General features: G+C 40.3%; 1 protein-coding gene across 2 annotated transcripts in view; it reads right to left on the bottom strand.

Moving 5' to 3' along the window:
- Trhn (tryptophan hydroxylase) overlaps window positions 1–15,520 on the bottom strand; it is a 41,358-nt gene extending 25,838 nt beyond the window's left edge. For both annotated transcript variants that reach the window (XM_070119071.1, XM_070119081.1), the window contains exon 1: window positions 15,424–15,520. In XM_070119071.1, coding sequence (XP_069975172.1) covers window positions 15,424–15,504 — 81 coding nt within the window. In that variant the 5' untranslated portion in view covers window positions 15,505–15,520. The remainder of the gene's footprint in view (window positions 1–15,423) is intronic.
- Between the last annotated feature and the right edge of the window lie 1,283 nt (window positions 15,521–16,803).

The following is a 16,803-nucleotide window of genomic DNA, read 5'->3' as shown; positions in this document are numbered from 1 at the left end:
CCTCCCTCCTTCTTCCTTCTTCCTTCCTCTTCCTCCTGCTCCTCCTCCCTGTCTCCTTTCCCTCTCTTACTTCTTCCTCTTCTCTCACCTCCTTCTCTCTTCTCTCTCCTCCTTCTCTTCCTCCTCCTTCCTCCCCTCCCCTCCCCTCCTCCCTCTCCCTCCCTTCTCCTCTTCCTCCCTCCTCCTCCTCCCATCCTCCCTCCTCCTCCTACTCCCTCCTTCCTCCTCCTCCTCCTCCTCCTCGCATTACCCAGGAAGGTTTACATCCTGTTGACTCGAGTAACTTTTTCACACTCTCGACCTCGACTTTAAAGTAATCGACCGTGGTTGCCTCCCCTCCCCCTTACCCTCCCCCCCTCTTTCCCTACCCTCTTATCCATCTCCTGGCCGTCGTACCTAGTTTCTTTCCCCTCCCTTTCGTCTTACCTAACCTCTTCCCCTTCTATTTTATCCCTTCCCCCATTCCATTCCCTCTTATTTATGTTTTACTTATCTCCCTATCCCCTGCGCGTCTTCTTACCCATACCCCCTCCCTCTCCTTACCCTCTTTGCCATCCATCCCCATTGCCCCTACCTTCCCTACCCTTTTTTCTCGACTCTATCCTACTCCTTCCCCTCTCTTTAGCCTTCTCCCTTCTTACCCTCTTAGGTAAACTCTTCACCCCCCCCCTACTTACCCTCAACCTCATGCACTACCCTATACAAAGCCTCTTACCCATGCTCTGCCCCTTCCCTACCCTCAAAGCCACGCCCAACCCCCTCCCTACCCTCTTACCTATCTCTCCACCCTCTCTCTCTCTCTCTCTCTCTCTCTCTCTCTCTCTCTCTCTCTCTCTCTCTCTCTCTCTCTCTTTCTCTCTCTCTCTCCTCCCTTTGTTCTTTGTCCTCCCTTTCTCATTCCACAAGCACTTAGTTTCCCGGGCTTTCTCAGGGTAATTAGAAAGAGTAAATAAAGAATGGGAAAAGGGAAGGAAAGGGAGGAGAAGTAAAGAGAGGAAAGGAGTAACATTATTGCTTTATCTATTTATCTAGCTATATTATTTGTTTTTCGGTCTATCTGCTTTTCTTTCTCTGCCTCATTGCTTCTCTCTCTCTCTCTCTCTCTGTCTGTCCCTGACTGTCTGTCTCCGTCTGTCTGTCTGTCTCTCTCTCTCTCTCTCTGTCTGTCCCTGACTGTCTCTATCTGTCTGTCTCTGTCTGTCGGTCTGTCTCTGTCTGTCTCTCTCTCTCTCTCTCTCTCTCTCTCTCTCTCTCTTTCTCTCTCTCTCTCTCTCTCACTCTCTCTCTCTTTCTCTCTATCTATCTCTCTCTCTCTCGCTCTCTCTCTCTCTCTCTCTCTCTCACTCTCACTGCCCCCATCGCCTGACCCACTTAATACAAAAACCTATTTATGAAACCAATCCCAATTTTGTCCCATTTTCACTCTGGAATTTCCCGGTAATGCGACTCAACAACGAAACCGGATTATTGTCCATAATGACCCGATAAAAGCGAAACTCCTTCTTTTTAATTAATATTTTGGGGGTCATTATTGCCTTCTTTCTGTTATTCGTGTTATGTGCATGATTTCTGTTTTTGTCTGTCTCATTCTGTTTTTCTGTCTGTTTCTCTGTCTCTGCCTCTGTCTGTCTGTCTGTCTCTCTCTCTGTCTCTCTCTCTCTCCTCCTTTTATGATAATAATGATAATAATGATGATGATGATGATGATAACAACAACAACAACAGCAATAACAACAACAATAATAATAATAATAATGATAATCTTAATAATAATAATAATAATAGCTATAACATTCAGAATAACAACAGCAATAATAATGATAATGACGTAAGGAAAACCAAAGAAAATATTATCCTCGAGAGAGAGCTTTTTTTTTGCTTTCTCTCTCCGGATTGAAGGAAAGGCAGAAAGTATTGGTTTATCTTTTCCTCTGTTGTTCTTTATTTATTCCATTGGATTTTTTTTTCTTACTTTCTTTCTTCTTTTTGTCTTGCTTTTTGTTTTTAATTCGCATTTAATGCCTGTTTTTTCTAGTTCTGTATATTCATCCGTCTGTCCTATCCTCCCTCTTCTCTCTCTTTTTCTTCTTCTTCTTCTTTCCCTCCATCCTCCTTCTCTCTTTTTCTTCTTCTTCTTTCCCTCCATCCTCCTTCTCTCTTTAATCCTCTCCCTGTGGCTTTCTGTCTCTCTCTCTCTCTCTCGTTCTTCCCCTTTCTTCTTCTCTCTTATTGTGTCCTCGTCCGCTCTCTTATTTCAATTCTTTCTTATACTATATATTCTTCTTTTTTATTGCACTTATATTATCATCTTATCCTTCTCCTCCATTTTATAATAATCTGTTATTACACAAGTTCTTTTAATAATCTAATCTTGTATTTTTTGTATATATATTTTGTTATATATCATTTCTTCACATATCTGGCCTGCACACGAGTTGCCAATTTGGTCTTTATTTGCCATTTATCCCCTTAAGTGCAAGTGCGCGGGGACCCTTAGCGAGCATAATGGCTTCGGGATACGACTCTCATATTTTCACCCTTCAATTTTTTGCGTCTTTTTATATCTCTTCGTATCTTCTCCATCCTTTCTCTTCGCTCTTTGTTATTCTTGTATTTCTTTTCGTTTAGTCTTCATCTTTCTTCTCTTCTTCCCTTCTTTCTGTTCCTCTTTTTCTTCTCCATCTTTTCCTTCCTCTTCTTCTACGCTTCCTCCTCCTCCTCCTCAACCTCGAGTGGTTTTACTCCATTAACGTGTTCGTTCTTCTTTTGTTTTATTTTTATTGTTATTTTTGTACTGCATTGTTATAGAGATCATAGGATCTTTTCACACACACACACGCACACGTACACAAGTATGCACATACGCGCACACATACGCACACGTATACACACACATACACTGATGCCTCTTTTTACCTCTCTTTCTCTGTCTATCTGTCAGTCTATCTATTCGTTTGCTTGTCCATATATATATTTGTCGGTCTATGTATCTATCCAGCTATCTGTCTATCTATTTTTCCATTTATCTATTTGTCTATCTATCAATCTATCAATTTGTCAGCCTCTCTACTCTACTCTACTCTCTCTTTCTCACTATCTCTCTCAATCTCCTGCTCTCTCCTCTCTTTCTTTTTCTCCTCTCTCTCCCTCCCTCCCCCATCCTCTCACCCTCCCTCCTTCTCTCTACAATTTTCCCTTCTCTCCCTCCTCCTTTCCCTCACCCCCTCTCCCTCTCCTCCCTCCCTCTCCTTTCCCTCCCACCCTCTCCCTCTCCTCCCTCCCCCTCTCCCTCCCTCCCTCCCTCCTCTCTCTCTCCTCCAACCCAGAAGATCCCCTCCCGAAGAACCCTCAGCCTCTTCACCCTAATGTAGAAGGCAGTCATAGGGTCTTGTCCTCCACGTTGTTCAGGTCTTCCTATAGAGTCTGTTGGCTTTTCCAAGTCGGACTTTATTCGTTGTCTCCGAAGTCGGTTACATTCGTTGTCTCGTCTCGTTCGTTGTTAGTGAAGGAGGGTCCGGGGGGAGGGAAGGGGAGGGGGGTTGGGTGGGGGTTGGGGAGAGGGAGAGAGGGACTGGTTCGTGGGTTAGTTAGTCGGTTCGCGGGATAACTCAAAAAGTTATGAACAGATTTTTATGATTTTTTTTTTTTTTTTTTTTTTACCAGAGGGTCTTATTGTCTCGTTTCGTTCGTTGTTAGTGAAGGAGGGTCTGGGGGGGAGGGCGGGATGGGTCGAGGGGGTGGGTTTGGGGGGAGAGGGAGAGGGAGAGAGGGACTGGTTAATGGGTTAGTTAGTCGGTTCGCGGGATAACTCAAAAAGTTATGAACAGATTTTTATGATTTTATTTTTTACCAGAGGGTGTCTTAACCCAACTTAGATATTGTTAAATCGTATTTTCTTTTTCTGTTTATCTATTTTTGATTATGATTACTATCCTTTTGGTAGATATGGATGTCTGATGTGTATGTCTGGTTGTGTATGTGTGTTTTTGTGTGCATGTGTGTATTTGTGTGTGTATGTGTGTGTGTGTGCGTCGTTGGATGAGTGCCTGTTTGTGTGTGTGTGTGTGTGTGTGTGTGTATTTGTGTGTGTATGTGTGTGTGTGCGTCGTTGGATGAGTGCCTGTGTATGTGTGTGTGTGTGTGTGTGTGTGTGTGTATGGTGAAGAAAAATTAGCTGACTGTTGAGGGAAATAAAGGATACATAAACAAATAGATATAAGACAGAATAATAAGAAAATCCAGAAAGATTAAGAATAGAAAGGCCGACAAAGGCAAGACAGAAGAAAGAAGAGACATAAAGGATACACAAACACTACCCTCCTACTCCCCCCTCCCCTCCCCTCCCGCTTCCTTTTTCCCTCCTCTCTCCCTCTCTCCTCCTTTCTTCTCTCACGTCCCAGCTCCACGACGGACTAAAGAGTCTCTTCCTCTTCTTCCTTCTTTCTTCTCCTGGTCCTCCTCCTTTTCTTTTTCCTTCTCCTTGCCCCCTTCCTCTTACTCCTTTTCTTCCTCACCATCCTCCTTCTCGTCCCCTTTCTCTATCTTACTTCCTCCTCCTCCTTTTCCTCTTTCGCCTTCTCTTCCTCCTTCTCTATCCTCCCTTTCCCTATTCTTTCCTCTTCCTCCTCCTCCCTCCCTCCACCTTTCCTCCTCCTCCTCTCCCTCCCTCCTCCTCTTCTTCCTTTCCTTCTTTCCTCCTCCTTCTCCTCCTCCTCCTTCCACTCTCCACCTCCCTTCCCTTCCTCCTCCCTCCTCCTCCTCCCCCTTCCTCCCCTTCCTTCCTTCCTTCTTCTTCTTCTTTTCCTTCCCTCCTCCCTTTCCTCCCTCCTCCTCCTCCATCCTTACTCTCCCTCCTCCATCCTACCTCCTCCTCCTCCTCCTCCTCCTCCTCCTCCTTCATCCTCCTCCTCCTCCTCCTTCATCCTCCTCCTCCTCCTCCTCCTCCTCCTGAGGGCCAAGGAGACAAAGGGCGGCGTCGAGGGGCGCCCTGGAGCCAAATTACTCGGACGAGCCTTAACTCCTGACATTGTGTCTCCGAGTTAGGGGGCGTGAGGGAGGGGGAGGTGGGGGGAGGTGGGGTGATTGTGGGGGAGTTTGAGGAGGGGGAGGTGGGGGGTTGTGGGGGAGGTGGAAGGGAGGGGGAGAGTGGGATCTGAGTTAAGGGGCAAGGTGGGAGGGGGAGGGGAAGGTAAGGAGGGGAGGAGGTGTGGGCTCTGAGTTAGGGAGCGTGAGAGAGGGGGAGGTGGAAGGGAATGGGTTGTGGGGGAGTCTGAGGGGGAGGATAAGAGTGGGATCTGAGAGTTAAGGGGCGTGAGGAGGGAGGGGAAGGTAAGGAGGGGAGGAGGTGGGCTCTGAGTTAGGGGAGCGGTGAGAGAGGGGGAGGTGGGGGATTATGAGGAGAGTGAGGGGAGGGCGAGGTGAGGGGAGGGATCGTGGGGGAGTGAGAGGGAAGGGGAAGTGGGGGGAGGTGGCAAGTGGGATTGTGGGGGGAGGGGAGTTAGGGAGGGGGAGGTGGGGGGAGTCTGAGGGAGTGGGAGGGAGTGTGAGGGGAGAGGGAGGGGGGAGTGGAGGGGAGAGAGGGAGTTGGGAGGGGGAGGGGGTGGGGAAGCATAAGGAATGGGGATGGGGTGAGGGAGGTAGAGAAGGAATGGAGGCGAGAGAGGGAGAGAAGATGGGGTGTAGAGGAGGATTAGGGCTGTGATGGAGGGCGGGAGGGAGAAGGAGGGAGAAGGAGAGAGAGAAAGATGGAAAGAAGAAAGTAGACAGAGAGTGTGGGAGCTTTCTCTTCGCTCTCTCTCTCATTTCCTCTTTCATGTTTTAACTCTCTGTCTCTCTCTCTTCCTCTCTCTCTCTTTCTCTCTCCATCTCTCTCTGGATCTCCCTCCTTTCTTTCTCTGTGTCTGTCTCTCTCTCTCTCTCTATCTATCTCAACCCCCCTCTCTCTCTTTTTTGTCTGTCTGTAGTTCTCTTCTCTCTTTTTTCTCAATCTCAACCCCCGCCTCCCTCCCTCTCTCTCTCTTTGTCTGTCTGTCTGTCTCTCTCTCTCTCTCTCTCTCTCTCTCTCTCTCTCTCTTTCGCTCTCACTCTCTCTCTTTCACTGTCTCTCTCTCTCTCTCTCTCTCTCTCTCTCTCTCTCTCTCTCTCTCTCTCTCTCTCTCTCTCTCTCTCTCTCTCTCTCTCTCTCTCTCTCTGTTTATGATTAGTCCTTGATTGGAATTTGGACAAATTATATATCAACATAAAATTTTCTTTGTGATTCTCTCTCCGTTTCCTCTTTCTAAACAAACACATAAGAAACAGAACCGGAGAAACAAACAAACAAAGAAACACGAGAAACCATAACACGATTTCCCTTCGAAATGTAAGCTTCCACGACATCTAATTTCCCCATTTCCTTTCTTTTAGCTTCCTCTAATGTATCGCGGAAGCTTCTTTTTCCTCCCTTCTTCGTCTGTAGAATCTTCGAGAAGCTACAGATCCATCTCCCAAGAATTTCCGTGTCCTTCTTGCCCGCACCTGTCTTGGATTCGGGATCACGTGGTCCCGTTTCTCCCCTCTTCTCCTTTTTCTCTTTTTCTATCTCTCGTCTTCCCCTTTTCTTTTTTTTTCTAGCTCCCCTTATCCTCCTCCTCCATCTTCTTCTTCTTCTTCTCCTCTTCCTCCTTCTTCTTCCCCTCTCCCCTCTTCCTTTTCTCTATCTCCCCTTATCCTCCTCTTTCTTCTTCTTCTCCACTTCTTCCTCTTCTTCTTCACCTCCTCCTTCTTATTCTCCTCCTTCTCCTTCTTCTCCACATCCTCCTCCTTCTTCTTCTCCACATCCTCCTCCTCCTCTTTCTTCTTCTTCTCCTCCTCCTAATTCTCCTTCCCCCATTTTTACTACCTCCTTCATAACCGCCCCCCAACCCCCTTTTCTAATGATGGGTTTCCGTTTTGTTTGTTTTTCCTGCTTTTCCTTTCTTTATTGTCTTCATCTTTTCTTCTATTTGTTCCAGCTTATCTCCGCTATTTTTATCATATATACATATTTTCGTTTTTTGTTTTTTTTCTATTCATCATAGTTGTTCTACTTTTACTCTTCATATTCTTCTTCGTATCTCTTTCGCAAACGAACCGTCTATCTACTTATCTATCTATCTATCTATCGATCTCCCCCACTCTTCTTGTTTATTTATTTTCCAGAAAGAGAAAGAGAGAAAAAAAATAGCATAAATATCGGAATACGTAAAAGTCTCTAACCCTTTAACTATCCGTTTCGAATCCTCTAAAAAGGAATCCAACCCGACACCAACAGGGAATCGTTCTCTTTTTCCCCTCCAGCGAAAATCTCATTCAATAATAACATTAACACTGACACATCAAGCCATTAATACTGAAGAGTGTTAATATATAGCACTTTTTGCCTCACCCATTACGCGGAATGGTAATTATTATCAATATTAATCAGTCAGTTATTTCACTCTTTTTTTATTATTATTATTCGGCAAAATAATAATTTTCAAAAATGCTCTTGTTAATATATTACTGCATGGGACAAATGGCAACTCTCTGGTGTATAGACAAGCAGGAATAGAGATTTATATACGGCATATATACCAACAGACATGGGGCGGTATTTGCGTAAGATCATAGACTCCGAAAAGACAGAAAAGAAAGTCGTCATTATTATTATTATTATTATTATTATTATTATTATTATTATTATTATTATTATTATTATTATTATTATTATTATTATCATTATTATCAGTATTATCAGTATTATTATTATTGATGTTGTTATTATAATCATTATCATTATAGTAAGCTATATAAAGAGCCACACTAAAGAAATCGAGATTTATACCTCCAAAGATGTCAGTGCAGGTCAAGATACAGCTAAGAAAGAATGAAAGAATAGAAAGTCAGCTATTTACGTAAGAAAAAAACACGTTAGCTGATCCTTTAAACTTATCAAGAGTCGGAGAAGTTACAATCCCTGAAGGCAATCTATTCCCGAGTCTACAAATAGTCGCTGACTCTGATTTAGTCAATGGCTCCTTGAGAAAACGTCCTTAGCACCCAATTTTTGTCTAAGATTCAGTCGGTTTTCAAAACAGGGCTGGAGGTTTCCCACGCACGTAAGGACTGCTCTAAATTACCTTTATGAGACACCGAAAACACTACTGCCATTTGACAGTCATTGAAGATAATTACGCATCAGTAATAATATCAAAATAATTCATGCCACTTTTTTATTTCCAGTCAAACGTTAATTGAGTCGCTGCTTTCGTGATTGCTGCAGTTTTCTCGGAGATAAATGCAAATGGCGCCGCGCACGATCTCAGCTGATGCAATGTCAACAAATGTCGAGGGTGACACGTAAACACAGAAAAGATATAAAGTAAGTAATATTCTAGTCATTATATATTTGATATTCATTACAATAGTCATTTAAACTTATTACAACATTAGATCATCATTATAGGCTCAGTCAGATGTGAATATTCATACTCTTTAAGGATTAACTTGGAAATGTAGCAACAACGCGAATCAAAGACGAAATAGCCAAGGAGTCTTTGAAACGAGTCATAGATACATTCTACGACGATTTTAGAGTTAAAGACTGTTTCAAAGACAATCAAAGACGAAATAGCTAAGGACAGTCTATAAAACGAGTCATAAAATAAATCCTACAACGATTTTGGCGTCAAAGACTGTTTCTAGGACAGTCCTTAAATATGTCAAATACCTTTCGTGAATACCGCTCCTGAAGACAAAAATCCATGAGGATTTCGAAAGGATTGTCTCTTATCAGACTAGTGTGTGCATAGTTTATATATATGTATATATGTGTGTGTGTGTGTGTGTATGTATGTATAAATATATATATATATATATATATATATATATATATATATATATATATATATATATATATATATATATATATATATATATATATATGCATGTAAATATATGTATATATATATATATATATATATATATATATATATATATATATATATATATATATATATATATATATATATACATATATATAAACATATAAATATAAAGGTACACAGACAGACAGAGAACCCCCCACCCCACCCCCCACCCCACCCCCTTCGCCGGGCCTCCGAACTGCATCCGTAATCTCTCCGAACGGGACGCCGGCCTTCTGCCCCCTCCCCCCCCCCCTCCCCTCCCTTTATGCCACTCCCCTCCGCCCTAACAGGATCGTCGCGCGGATCCTCATATATCATAAATGGATCACCCAATCCGTCTATTGAGAGGAGGATGGCCCCCTTCTCCCTCCCTCCCTCCTCCCCCTTCTCCCTCCCTCCCCCACCCCCTGCCCTCTATCCTCCCTCCTCCCCCCCTTCTCCCTCCCTCCTCCCCACCCCCCCTTATCCTCCCTTTGACCCCCTCTTATTCTCTTCCCTCCCCTGACCCCCCCTAAGCCCCCTCCTCCCCCTCCCTATTACCTCCTTGATCCCCCTTCTCCCCCTCCCTCCCCTGACCCCCCTATGCCCCCTCCTTCCCCTTCCTATTACCTCTCTGATCCCCTTCTCCCCCTCCTGACCCCTGACCCCTGACCCCTGATGCTAGTTAGGTCGTCAGTGATTACTGGGCTTCCTTGTAAATGTATCATTAACGTGTCTTCTCTTCCATCTCCTTATTCATTGGATTTTATTTTTCTCTTTTTTTTATTCCTTTGTTTTATGCGCTATCTTTTATTTTTTTCTCTTTTTTGTATTTTTTTGTTTTATGCACTATCTTTTATTATTTTTTTCTATCTTTTTTGTATTCCTTTGTTTTATGCGCTTTACTTTTTTCGGTCATTCGTTCTTTATCATATGTCTGTCTGTTTGTTTTGTTGTCTCTCTGCTCTCTCTCCCTCTCTCTCTCTCTCCATGTCTGTCTGTCTCTCTTTCTATCTCTCTCTCTCTCTGCCTAATCTATCTATCTGTCTATCAATCTCTTTGCCTGTTCTCTCTCTCTGTCTATCTCTCTTTCTCTGCCTATCTATCTGTCTATCTATCTCTTTGCCTGTTCTCTCTCTCTCTCTATCTCTCTCTCTATCGGTCTATCTATCTATCTATCTATCTGTCTGTCTGTCTATCTATCTGTCTAACAGTCTGTTTTTTCTTTCCCTCTCTCTTCCTCTGTCTCTCTCTCGCCAAGCTTCCTTCCTCTATCATTTTCCTTTATCGTGATATAAGATAAATTATCATATTGATCAGAGAGACAAAACAAGAGAGAGAAAAACGCAAAGTCTCATTTCCTGCCACTTCCTTCTTTATCTCCCCCCTCCCCATCCCCTATATTCTGTCACTTGTCCCCCGTGCCTCCTCCCTCTTCAAAAACAAAGCAAAGAATCGCGAGAAAAACAAAAGCTACGGAGTTCAATTAGCCGGAAGAGGTTTGGGCGGCCTTTTAGAAGAGTCTAAGTGGATTAGCTGCGGCAAGTGAAGGTTCCAATACCTTTTACCGTTCTTCTTGTCTCTCTTTTTTTTTCTTCTTCTATGATCGTAGGCCCAGCCGTAGCCTCAGTTTCAAATGGACTTATTTTTTGTATATAGATCATTTTCCTAACTTTTCAATGTTTACTATAATGAAAAAAATGTATTTATGTATATGCTGACAATGGTTATCAAGAATCTATAAAGAAAAGTATTTTGCATAAAGGTAGTGCAAGAACGATTAATAAATTGAATGGATAAACAGATAAATAAATAATGAAACAAAAAGAGGAAGAACTCAAAATAAAGAAACAAATCATAAATTGGAATCATAATAAGTGACTTCGAATTTCTTTCCTTTTAACGAAAACTTGGAGTGTCTCGACCGCCACTCGTGGATAAATTGTTTAAGTCTACGGTGTGCCAACCCACGTTTCACTTAACCTTGAGATATATTTCCTTTTCGTGCTTTTGCAACTGGGCAAGAAGACAGAGAAAATAGAGACGAGAGCTAAAGATGAAGTAATGTCTATATTTTGCTGTTATTGTTATACTTGGTCAGTATTCTAATGGTTTCTCATGAAAATAATGTTATTTTCGAGAACATATAATACTTGTGTTTGATTTTTAAAAGGTTAATAAAATATATACGTGCACTGCCTCTCTACTTTGAGTATTCACTGAAAACGTAAGACCAAAAGTACATAAGATATAATCAATAACTGCATATTAATCCTTATATGGAAATGAATTTAGATAACATGGCTGCCATTACAGTGTGAGGAATCACTGTCAACAATGCCTCACGTAGGATGCCTTTGCATATTTCTAGATCTTACTTGTTATCAGGGATCTTTTCTCTCTCTCTTTCTCTCCCTTTCTCTCTCTCCCTCACTCATTTTCGTTCCCTCTCCCTCAACGCCCCTTCTCCTTCTCTCTCTCTCTCACTCTCCCATTTATTTTTGCTCTCTCTCCCTCAACATCCCCTCTTTCTCTCTATATATATCTCCCTCTCTCTATCTATCTATCCCCATCATTCTCCTCTCCCCCACTCTCTCTCCAACCCCCCCCCTCCCCCTTGTTTCTCTCTCCCACAAAACCAACAGCAAAAACAAACAAACAAAGAACAAGAAAAAGAAAAAGAGAGAGAGAGAAAGCAAGACAAAGAGACACAGAGGAAGGGCCAACAACCGTCCTGATGTCCACCGCCAGCCTGAGGATCTGAGCCATAAATCTAGCGTCTTGGAAGGGGATCGAATCGCCTCTCGGTCGTCTTGGAGAACATATAGATACTTCTTAGTCCGTTCTTTTGTTTTGTTTCGTCTTTTCGTTTGTCTATGAGACGGATGTGACTTTGTTTATTGGTAGATATTTCAGTAACGATACGTCTATCATTGTTGTTATTTTTTGTTTATTTTATTTTGTTGTTTGTAAGGTTTATGTTGGTCTAGTATAAAATGGCAAAGAGAAGAGAAGAAGACATTTTTCAAAAGATATAAATATAATATAGAGGGAGAAATAGAGAAAAATAGAATGAAATAGAAAACATAAACATCAACACAACAAGGAAAAAAAAAAACATGATTATGGTGGACAAATAAACAAAAAAGCAAGGCAAGAACAGGGACATGCAAACAAGATGGAAGTGATTCAACGAAGGGAAGAGCAGGAAATCAAGACAAGAAATGAAAGAGTAAGAAAACACATGATCATACTTCAATCCTTTTCCCAAACACCTTTTGCACTATCAAGTATATTTTTATTCCTCCCTTCATTGTTTCATAATATAGTTATAGTGTATACGTCTATAATGCTAATATGGCATCAACTTTTGATTTCTAAAAGCCTATCATAATAATACGAATAAGAGTAACAACAATAGCAACATCACACGAAATAAAGGTATAGTGATGATAATGATAATAATAAAAAAAAAATACTACAGGAGAAAAGGTAGACATATGAACATTACCATTTCTCCCATAAATTCATCCATTGGGAAATATTCATAAAAAAATCATAAAATCAATTTGTCATTCTAGTAACAGCACAACGGGTCTTAGAATACCGAACTTTCTTCCTCTCGTGTGTGTACATTCGTGTGTATGTGTTAATAAAGTCTATCTGTTACTTCTGTTTTTTTAAGTGTATATATTATACCTTTGCCGATTGGTGTATGTATATGTATGTCAGTGTTTTGGATCGAATGTTCTTGTCTCAGTGTCTCAGTGTCAGGGTTACGAATACAGGAAAAGGTACCCAGGGTTAAGTGGATGAAATATCCTGCTTTGAATTAGAAACAGCAACAGAGAGAGAAAGGGAGGGAGAAAGGGGAGAGGGAGAGAGATTAGGAGAAAGATAGAGAGAGTAGGAGAAAGGTAGAGAGAGAAAGAGAGAGAGAGAGAGAGAGGGAGAGAGAGTAGGAGAAAGATAGAGAGAGTAGGAGAAAGATAGATAGATAGATAGATAGATAGATAGAGAGAGAGAGAGAGAGAGAGAGAGAGAGAGAGAGAGAGAGAGAGAGAGAGAGAGAGAGAGAGAGAGAGAGAGAGAGAGAGAGAGAGAGAGAGAGAGAGAGAGAAAGACAGAGAAAGAAAGGTAGGGAACTAGAGAGAAATAAAGGGAAGGAGATACAGAGAAGGGAAGGGAGGGAGATCTAGAGAGAGAGGGAGAGAGGGAGAGAGAGAGAAAGAGAGAGAGAAAGAGAGAGAGAGAGAGAGAGAGAGAGAGAGAGAGAGAGAGAGAGAGAGAGAGAGAGAGAAAGAGAAAGAGAAAGAGAGAGAGAGAGATAGAGAGAGGGAGAGGGAGGGAGAGAAAGAAAGAGAAAGAGATAGAGGGAGAGATAGAGAGAGAGAGAGAGAGAGAGAGAGAGAGAGAGAGAGAGATAGAGAGAGAAAGAGAGAAAGAGAGAAGAGAGAGAGAGAGAGAGAGAGAGAGAGAGAGAGAGAGAGAGAGAGAGAGAGAGAGAGAGAGAGAGAGAGAGAGAGAGAGAAAGAAAGAGAAAGAGAAAGAGAGAGAGAGAGAGACGCAGATCCAGACATACAGAGAAAAAGAGAGGGAGAGAAAGCATGAGAGACAAACAGAAAAAGAGAGAGAGTGAGAACCAACCAAACAGACAGAAAAAAAGAGACAGAAACAGAGAAAACATAAACATAACACTTCCCCACGAATACGAGATGCGAAAACATATATCCTATCTCCCTATTTATCCACATTGTCTATTTCCTCCCTACGTGGAACCAATAGGCCTTATTGTCTGACTCCCTTGACAAGAAAGGCTTCACGAGGAGGGCAAATTATTAACACAGAAAGGGCAGGAAGACGACGGTCGACTATAAAAAAAATTATATAAAATCAATATTGATAGTGACGGTAATGATGATGATGATGGTAGTGTTGATGAAAATGATTATAAGGTTAAAAATAATAATAGTAATGATAATAGCAATGATAACAATAATAATAATAATAATGATACTAATACTACTAATAATAATGCTAATCATAATAATGTTAATAATAATAATAATAATAATAATAATAATAATAATAATAATAATAACAATAATGAAAAAGAAAATAAGAACGCTGATAATAGTAATGATGTTCATGTTAGAAATAACAATGATAAAGATAATAAATATATTGACAATAAAAGACAATGAGAATAATGATAACAAAAACAACAATAACAATACCAATGCTAATAAAAAAACAAGATACACATTAAACAAACACCAAAAATCACAGGAAAACTGAAATAAAAACGAAATAAATAAAAAAAAATCTCAATTCGATTAATTAACCCCATCCAGCTTTAGAGATTCCATTCGACTTGAAATAATGAATTAACGAAACCTTACGACAAGAGAGGAGAAGTGTGTGCAGGAAAAGACCGATAGGCCTACTGTGCTTATAGGCCGTGCGGACAGAGGAAAGCGGGAGAGTAGGAGGTAGTGCTTGTGTATGTATGTGTATACATGTATGCGTACACACATATACACACACACACACACACACGCATACACACACACATACAGATATATAGATATGTGTATGCGTGTGTGACTATGTGTGTTTGTGTGTGTGTATGTTTGTGTATGTTTTTTTTGTGTGTAATTGCATGTGTGTGCACATATTTACACCGTATGCATGTACGTAAATAAGATATGCATCTGGTTTCGACGTAGCTTAGCAATTCCTCTGCAAGATTCAACATTCTTCCAAGACCAAAATATCTCAAAAATAATCAACCAGACACACAAGAAAAGAAAAAAAAAAGTAAAAAAAAAAGAAAAAATGAAAGACAAAGGCAAATCGACCTTATAATTGCATTTCCATATTTTTCTATATAATTCCCTAATTATCGTAATAGAAAAAAAACATTCCATGATATTTGCAACCGCAATTGCCAATTATCGTTGCAAGTTAGCAGCTGGGACAGCGACGCTTTTTAATGGTGTGTCGGTCCTCACACACACACGCCCACGCACGCACATATATACTTTATATATGCATACACACATACATATACATACATACATACACACACACACACACACACACACACACACACACACACACACACACACACACACACACACACACACACACACACACACACACACACACATATATATATATATATATATATATATATATATATATATATATATATATATATATATATATATATATATATATATATATATATATATATAACATCTCTATATAGGATATAGAATAACCCAGCCTCCTTAAAATCAACAAGAACAACATATCCCAAGCCCTTGTTCTCCTTATCCTAAACCCAATCCTATATTCTGCATCCTACTCGGTTAATTATATTTTATGTGTTAAAACCAAACCACACAAACGCACCACGAGGAACCAGACATCCTAAATCCTAAATCTTTGCTTTTGATATCCTAAACTCCATCTTACAACCTATTTATCCTTCATCCTAAATCCTACTCACCCTTTGGGGATCCTTCAGCATCCATTCCTCGCCGGTCTTGTAGAGCCACAATCCTAGGAGTCCTTTTCCAGAGCCGCTCATTCTTTTGGCACTGTGTCTGCGAATGGAGGATTGGAGTGCCAAGTTAGTGCCTTGAGTTCCTAAGTCTTAACTCATTGCAGAAGTAAAGAAGAAGAAGAAGAAGAAGAAGAAAATAATAATAATAATAATAATAATAATAATAATAAGAAGAAGAAGAAGAAGAAGAAAGAATAAGAAAAATAAGAATAAGAATAAAAAGAAGAAGAAGAAGAAGAAGAAGAAAGAGGAGGAGGAAGAGGAGGAGGAGGAGGAGGAGGAGTAGAAGAAGAAGAAGCAGAAGAAGAAGAAGAAGAAAGATATTTCTATTTGAAAGGGAAAAAATAGTATAGCATTTCATAATTGTAATCTTTATTATTCTTAAATGTTTATTTCTTTTTCTTTTCCTTTTATAGACTGTTGAATTAACACTGGTGTACAGTTCATGAATTTGGAAATCTGCGTTGTACAGAATCACACTTTTTTCATATTCACTTGGAACCCAGACCAGCATAAAATGTTGATGTTGCACCGATTTTTCCTTCTTTTATTTCAATACTAATAAAGCTTTTATAATAATTTATTTCATAATATAATAATATTTTATTATATAATATAATAATATAATAATTTATTTCAATACTAATATAATTTTTTTCAATAATAATATAAGATTTGAGAACTTTTAATTGCTGCTGTGACACGGACCATCGTCTGCTATTGATGAAATAGCCAGGAAATGCAAAATAAAGTGACTTTTCGAGTAAGTTAAATCTCCTCCTCATGCAGACATACAAAAAAATATATACTCTCTAAATGGGATTTTAGTATATTGGTATTTTAGCATATATTTTTTATAGCATTTTGTATTCTACAGTATTGTATTTCATTACATTTTTGTTATTTGATATCCAGTACCCAGAACATTCCAGAATCCGATTTTTTCCTCTACCTGAAGAGAAATCCTAAATTTATACGAATTGTTCTAAATTTTGGGGGGTTTTCGTCTCGGTAACATTTCATTACATTTTTTTTTTGTTATCATTTTTGTTCTCGTAATATTTGATACCAACCGATACGTTCATCCTCTCTGTTAATTTCCTTTAACAGAGGAATGGAATCTCGTTAATGGGAAATCTGACAAGTGGTGAAGTTCAGTATATTTCCAGTGTCGACGCTATTCGATCAGTATCAGTCCTCAGAATAAACATTTGCACTAAGAGGATAGTTTATGTATGATGATGGGTAAAAAGTGATAAAAAATTATAAACTCGAGAACTGATAAAATAGATTTTGACATTCGAAAATTGGAAGGAACATATA

The sequence above is a fragment of the Penaeus vannamei genome, chromosome 4, assembly GCF_042767895.1.
Source record: "Penaeus vannamei isolate JL-2024 chromosome 4, ASM4276789v1, whole genome shotgun sequence".
Classification (NCBI taxonomy): Eukaryota; Metazoa; Arthropoda; class Malacostraca; order Decapoda; family Penaeidae; genus Penaeus; species Penaeus vannamei.
Note: the sequence above shows the minus strand (reverse complement) of the source record. Positions and strands in the feature narration are given on the sequence as shown.